Below are 7,803 nucleotides of genomic sequence, written 5' to 3'. Positions count from 1 at the left end.
GACTTAAACCCCTCAAGAAAACTGTCTAGGAAATCCATCGTCGGGAAAAGTCCAACTTTTTTTTTGACAAAACTTCCTACTCAAATTAAGCTAAAATAGCACAGAAAATCACACAAACAAACTCTTCACCCCACACTTAAAATTGTGCAATGTCCTCAATGCACACTATAAATAACAAGAGGGTAAAAGAGACTCTCTGGTAGGCCAAAGGCCGAAGAATTAGCAGCTCACGGGATACTCAGACTTCTCCCAGGTATGATCCCTTGTGCGGGCACCTCACACTTAGTTTCAAACACCTACTCGCTTTTGCACATGCCTATTGGCTTTGCCTCCTGCTTCTACTCCTACAAAACACAAAACTAATACTACAAAAAAAATCAACACAATAAAATAAATAAAATAAAAAGAAAAAAATAGAATTGGGTTGCCTCCCAACAAGCGCTTGATTTAACGTCACGGCACGACGTCATCACTTTCACCACCTTTGCTTCCACTTTGAGGATATGAATTGTGCCCCCAATTTTGCATCAAATTTTCTATCATGTTCCTGGGGCGGTGGTATGAAAATAAAGGAACCAAGCAATAGATATCGCATCTTGCACTTCTTGGCTTTTAAGTGGGGGATGTCGTTTTGCCTCCTCGATATGGCAAATTTCAGAATATAAACACTTTGTTCCTCATCTATTGACTCCTTCATATGCTCGAATGGATCAATTTCCATGTCACCAACCAAACACAATGTTGAAAAGTATTTAGAATGAGGTCCAATACGCTCCAACTCCAAAATTGTATTATTTTTGGCATCCTCAATTTTGCACTCTTCGTCAACCTTAGTATCATGAATAATTTGGTTGAATAGTTGGGATTCCTTTTTTTACTCCATAAGTTGACCAGTATCCACAACAATTTGTTGTAGGGCATCAGACGCCTCAACATTTTTATTCAATTGAGCCTGCATGTCATGGATATCTGAGCCAAATTGGTCTATCTCTTGCCTGAGCTCAGTTCTTCCTTCTATCAGTTGTTCTGTCATATTTGAAAGACCATCACGGAGAAACTCATGAGATTTTATCAGTTGAGCTTGTTCCTCTAGCCAAGATCCGCTCATCATATCTGCTTCTTCAAAATTATTTTCTGGTGGGAACTCCCTCTCTTCATTTGTTTCCTCTGTCTCGGCCTTCATTCTCATGATTGATGCACAAATTCTTTGTATAGCCTTTCGATTTTCATCTTGTTGCTCGGCTACTTGCCTTATCATCATCTCATGTTGCTCGACTACTTGCTTTATTATGTCCATAATACGAGCCATGCTTTCCATATCCTCCACTTTCATGCTCCTATCAAACTCATAAACATTATTAGAAACATTATAATAAGAACTCTGAGAAAGATAACAAGAATTAGGACAACCATCCCAATGGCCATCTTGACCACCACATATATTACAAATATTCCATTCAAATAATTGAGATTGTGCGCACAACTCGCTCCCGGGAACATTCTGACAATTTTTCTACCAGTGAGGTCCTCCACAATATGGACAAGGATCATCATAATAATAATAACCAATATTCGACCAATTATCATTCCAAGATGTCATGTTAACAAAGATAGTAAATATTAACCTAAGATAAAATTTAAAAAAAACTTGAATAGACAAATAGTAAAAATCTAATCTAGTAGTCTAGTTAATTTCTAAGTCCCCGGCAATGGCGCCAAAAACTTGTTTCTCCCAAATACACACGAAAGTATACGTGGTCGACAAGTAATATAGGATTGTAAGTCCAGATATCGTACCCACAGGGACTTGTGATTAACTATCAACTAAATTAAACCAAACAATTAATCTATTCAAGCGAATCCTAAAGTATGAATATTTAACTAAAATTAATCTAAAGTAATAAATTTAGAGATTAAAGAAAATAAGTTGGCGAATTATAGAAACGAATTTGATGTGAGTGAATATTCTAGAGCTATGGGTTAGCTAACAATCCCGTTGAGTTTTCCACTTAAATCGTCTAATTAATTTATCTGGTTTATTGGTTGACAGGGTTAATATTGCTCGTAGCCTTCTCCCCAACTCGCCTATTCAAGCTAACCTAACGTCTATATTCCTATGGAATTAGAATTAACAAGAACGCATTAATAATTCCCGTATAGTAACCAAGCAAGGCGATTAGGTATATTCCTATCCTAACCGCAAATCTTCCCTCCCTAAGAGTTAAGATCTTGCTCTACTCAATCTTATATGCAATCTAGAATTTCCTCTCCCGAGTTCAATCCTAGATTCGTAGATAGTATTCAATTGGTGATCAAGCAATCAAATAATTAAGCGCAAGACTGAATAAATAAACCAATATGATAAAATAATAAGAACAATTCAAGCTTCAAACTACAACATTCATGTAGCACCCAAAACTCTAGAACTAATAGACTATGAAAATAAAGGAAGAGAAGAAAAGAAAAACTAGTTAGAAGCCTCCTCCAAGCGTGGTGTATGTTCCTCCACGTCTCCTTAGGTCTAAGATATGTTAAAAGTCTGTTAGATCTCCAAAATAACGTTTTTCCATGCAATCTAGAATTCCCTCTCCCGAGTTCAATCCTAGATTCGTAGATAGTATTCAATTGGTGATCAAGCAATCAAATAATTAAGCGCAAGATTGAATAAATAAACCAATATGATAAAATAATAAGAACAATTCAAGCTTCAAACTACAATGTTCATGTAGCACCCAAAACTCTAGAACTAATGGACTATGAAATTAAAGGAAGAGAAGAAAAGAAAAACTAGTTAGAAGCCTCCTCCAAGCGTGGTGTATGTTCCTCCGCGTCTCCTTAGGTATAAGATGTGTTAAAAATCTGTTAGATCTCCAAAATAACGTTTTCCATGTATATATACCAAGTAGGGTTGGGCCCAGACGAAAACACTTTCTCCTGCACGAAATAAGACTCCGGCTCTGTGAAATTTGTACAGTCGCGCCGCATGCGCTAATGGAGTTTATCAGCAGCCTCAACTTTTCGCATCAGGCAGCATTTTACACCGCTGCGTCGCGCCTTGCGGCGTCCCATGCGGCGCGGCAGTGTAATTTTCTCAGAGTGAACTTATTTCGTCCTCTTTTAACATCAGGACTTGGTACACGACCTCCGAACACGATCTCGGCTTAATGTCTTGGGCTTTTACTCAGACTTCAAAGCTCCAAATCACTTGAATTCATTCCATAACGCCTACATAGATCGGAATCACTCCTACAAGGCATAAAACACATATTTAGTGCAAAACACTAGCGACTAAAGCTCAAACTCAATTAAAGTGCAGTAAATTAGAGTGTAATAAGCGACTAAAATACGCAATTATAGCCTATCATCGTCAATTTTGAGGGGTGGGGTGGAGTGAATGTGAAAACAAGCCAAAGGTAAATGACAACTGATTTGCACTAAACTAATTCTTGTGTACATGTGAACGTCTAATCATATTTAATGGTTTTCATATGGAATAAAATTCCCCTTATCTCTTCAAAAATTGTTAAAATTAATAAAAGTAAAGGGGAAAACCCCACCAAGAAGTATGGTCGAAAGCCCCCAGTTCAAAATGGTGAAAGCATAGCACATGATGTGTGAGTTAGGCCCACGTCATTTGAGTTATGCCGTAAATAAAAGGACATTTCGGTGCACGAAGTATCCTACATTCATGCAAGGGTTCGAGTAAGGGCCGCATCCTAAGAGGTGTGATATAGACAGCTTATTGTAATGCAAGCATCAATAACTGATTCTACGGCTCGAACCCGAAACCTATAAGTCACGAGAAGACAACTTTATCGTTGCTCCAAGGTTCCTCCTTAAGTAATGAAAAGGTGTTTTGCAGAGAAAGGTAAGGGCAAGCCCATTCTTGATCTTCCATTTTCACAGATTTTTGCTAATAAACAATAAAGAATGACTTAGCCACAAAATCAATGCACTCATCTAGACAATATTGAGGGGTGGGGTGGAGTGAATGAGAAAACAAGCCAAAGGTAAAATACTAAAAAAGCTCATAATATATTAAACCAGTTGTTGTATTGTGGAAAACCCAGTTTTAAATTTTTAATGGCCAGTTGATAAAAGGTAAGACGCCAGCATTTAGGTAGCAAAATAAACAATATGGACAATTACAATTCCTCATATATATGGGTCCCTTCTACCTCAATTCAAGTGGATTTCGACTCATCATTATTTAAATAATGATCAATTACATGCTTTTAAATAATTTCTAACTTTATAATTGACCTAGATTTCGTCATCCATCATAGCATGTGATTGGCTATTAGAATATTGTTCTCAAATTGGATAATCTCTTCTAAAATTGACTTTCAATTACTGTTTCTCATCCCCTTCCTCCATATACATATGCATAATAAAGTTGTCTTTTTTTGTAAGCATTATATGTGCTAAACAATAACTATACCTCAATTCCACTCAAGTCGGACTCAACTAAAGTATTGTGACATTAATCATAAATTGACTAGTTTTGCCTTGGTTATCAACCTACAGCAATCCTCTTACAGCTTTATCCATGTTTAACACCAATAATGTGAGCAAGACAATGTTATCAAAGGCGAAAAGCGTAAAAAAATTCTAAGGTCTACTTGGGGTTTAAGCGTAAATAAAACATGATCTTTACTGAAGAAAGACGCAAATCGAGAAAAACTAGAAATATGTAAGTGTAGTCCAAGACTAATATCTATAGGCATGAATACCATACCATATATACAAAGAAATTGAAGAAAAATTGCGATAAAGTGAAACATAAATTGTTTAGTGTCGTCTCTTCTCATTGGCAAGAAAAAGTATGTCTTAGAGCCTTGATGACAACACTAAAGCGCCTGCTAAGTGAGGCGAAACACTAAATATATTTTGAGCCTCACTTCAAAGCTTAGGCGCGCTTGCTTAAAGCGCGCCTTTGATAACACTGAAGCAAGGTCATACATGCATGCGCATACATATAGACATTCATCATGGAACCTATCATATATATATATACACACACAACACATGCCACTCACCTAGCATGCATACATGATGCCTTTTCTTTGATGTTGCTTCCTAAATTGTTCTGATTTCTGCTTATGTAAGCTCCTCTGCTACAGTTTCAACTCTGTTGTTGCTGAATCTTGGCCCCACTTTTCAAGCCTTCTCCTCCTATAAAAACCCTTCATTACATAACCAATGCTCTCCTACATTTCCAGCTTTATCTTCAAACTTAAGCCTCTTCAAACTATATTACCATTACTTAATTATTACCTTTCATATACAGTTAACTATGATTCCATCAGAAGCAGCAGCAATTCACTACTTTGCTTCTGAAAATACTTCACCTCTTCCTCTTGATTTCAACTTCATGCACAACAATTTACCATCACTCCAGTTCAGCAGATACTTAACCAATCTACCAAATTATCCAACCTCTCTTCCTGTTCATGACTTCAATAATATGCCACCATCTTGTATCAGCGGTAACTCTACGTCTGATGAAGCGGACGAGCAGCAACTTAGGATCATCGACGAGAGAAAGAAGCGAAGGATGATATCTAATAGGGAATCAGCAAGAAGATCAAGGATGAGGAAACAAAGACACCTTGATGAACTATGGTCTCAAGTTCTTCGTCTTAGGACGGAGAATCATAATTTGATCGATAAGTTAAACCAAGTCTCGGATTGTCATGAAAGAGTTCTTCAAGAAAATGCAGAGTTAAAACAAGAGGCTTCCGACCTTCGTCAGATGCTTACACATCTCCAAATTAACAGTCCTTTCCCTGATTTATTCGACCTCGACGATGTTCCATGCAACACTGCTCATCTCAAAGCTGAATCATCAAACCTATCCATCACTCCTTGCACAAATTTGCTTCACTGAAAAGGGAAAGAGAGCTGTTTTCTCTGTATCATTTTCTTCATGTTGTTTGTTTTACATGAATGGAATGAGTCTTTATTTCAGCAAATGAGCATCATTTCATATATATCTAAATTTCCAATAACATCTTAGGATTATGTTACTCTTAGTTAAATCATTAATGTTTTCATGCATAATTCTATAAGCTGTGTTTGGATAAAAAAAGGACAGGCTAGTGCACTAAGCTGCCGCTATGTAGGGGTCCGGGAAAGGGCCGGACCATAAGGGTCTATTGTAGGCAGTCTTATCCTGTATTTCTGCAAGAGGCTATTTCCACGACTTGAACCAGTGATCTACTAGTCACATGGCAACTTTACCAGTCTCCCCTTCTATGTTTGGATAAGATTATTTAAAATATGAAATCACAGTAGCTTGCCCAGGATAAACAAAATCAAGATTTCCATGATTCCTTTACTTCAGTGACCAGTTTGAGAACCCCCACTAAGATCAGTCATAAAACAATCACCTGATATCAAAATCCTCCAGAACTCTTAACAAGAAATAATTGAGTGGGGGAAGGGAGGAAAGAAAATGAAAGCACCACTATAAACATTTTCTTTTTTCTTCATGGATAAAAGAGAACAGCATATGCAGCGAGTGGCCTCAGTAAGTTGAGCTCAGCAAAAGGGAGGCCCCATTATCAGTCCTGTTTTGCACACATTAGCACAAACAATGAGACAAACTGAAGTGGAGACTGCTGCTGATAGTGCTTCATTATTTAAGGAACTACTATAAGAAGCAAAAACAACTTGAAAAGGAAATCCACTATGAGAAACTACTGTTTTTAACTTGTCTGAGGAAAGAGGTTATCAGGTCTCAAGCTGGTCTATCCAAATGTGCAGTTCATACAGAAGAGACCACTCTTTCAATCATATGTTTCATAAACTCCCTTACACTCTCTTTCTTCCCCTCTTCATGTCTATATCATAAATTGGGCAGCCCGGTGCACAAGGCATCCCGCGTTCACGTAGGGTTCCGAGGAAGGGGCGCACCCCATGGGATGTGCTGTAGACAGCCTACCCTAATACAAGCATTCGTGTCTATGTTTCATAATCTCCCAAAAATGTTTATTTTTCCACCGACAACGTCCTCTCACATAACTTTCTAGAAATCAAAAACTGCCTATCAGATTTATTGATCCATTCTAGCATCAAAGTAACAGGTATATAGAAATTGGAGGTGCAGCCTAATGTTGCAGTTCCCTCCTGCAGTGCAGGGTTCAGTTAACAAGAAGATGGACTTTCTCTAGGATTTCCACTAGAACAAGAAGTCAAGACACAAATAGATACCAACTACTTTATCTTTTGTTGGTCAAACCGACTAATTATAGTAGAATAGCAGGGAGCAAAGCAAGCTACAGCTAGTACATTATATGGCTCAGTGAGGGTCAACGGATGCAGGGGCGAGACGAAGTGGCTTAAGGACAAAACTGTAGGTCTGAACATGACCTGCCAACAGCAATTTAGTTGAGCCTTCATCTCTTTAAAAGAAACAAATTTCCAGAACAGTAGCATTTGTAGACCTTGTTCTACCTTGAGAATTTAGACTAACAGGTTTCAGATGGCATGGTTATTAGTCTAAGTGGGAGATTGTTAGAATATACTATAAGTCATGCGTATTGTTATAGTATTCTTTATGAACAATTATTTATTTACTTGTTTAAATTCAATAAAGTTTCATTTTAAATAGATCATGTGTTGGTTTGTGCGTCCATTGCTTACATAGTAGATGATTTAGTGTATAGAGTTTAGCTTATACACGGAAGATTAAATCATCGGTTCTTGTAAGACATAAAAGTTAATGTTCACAATCTAATGATGGAATTGGACAAATCATCGGAATGATTGTAGCACAAGATTAAATATAATTTATCTTGA

The 7,803-nt window shown here is 37.4% G+C and overlaps 1 protein-coding gene across 1 annotated transcript; it reads left to right on the top strand.

Moving 5' to 3' along the window:
• Positions 1 to 5,199: 5,199 nt before the first annotated feature.
• On the top strand, positions 5,200 to 5,975 carry LOC104224390 (basic leucine zipper 43-like). The gene has a single exon (XM_009776021.2). It carries the CDS (start codon positions 5,297 to 5,299, stop codon positions 5,888 to 5,890), a length of 594 nt encoding a protein of 197 aa, XP_009774323.1. The 5' UTR covers positions 5,200 to 5,296; the 3' UTR covers positions 5,891 to 5,975.
• Positions 5,976 to 7,803: the final 1,828 nt, after the last annotated feature.

This window comes from Nicotiana sylvestris, chromosome 10 (genome assembly GCF_000393655.2).
Source record: "Nicotiana sylvestris chromosome 10, ASM39365v2, whole genome shotgun sequence".
NCBI lineage: Eukaryota > Viridiplantae > Streptophyta > Magnoliopsida > Solanales > Solanaceae > Nicotiana > Nicotiana sylvestris.
Note: the sequence above shows the minus strand (reverse complement) of the source record. Positions and strands in the feature narration are given on the sequence as shown.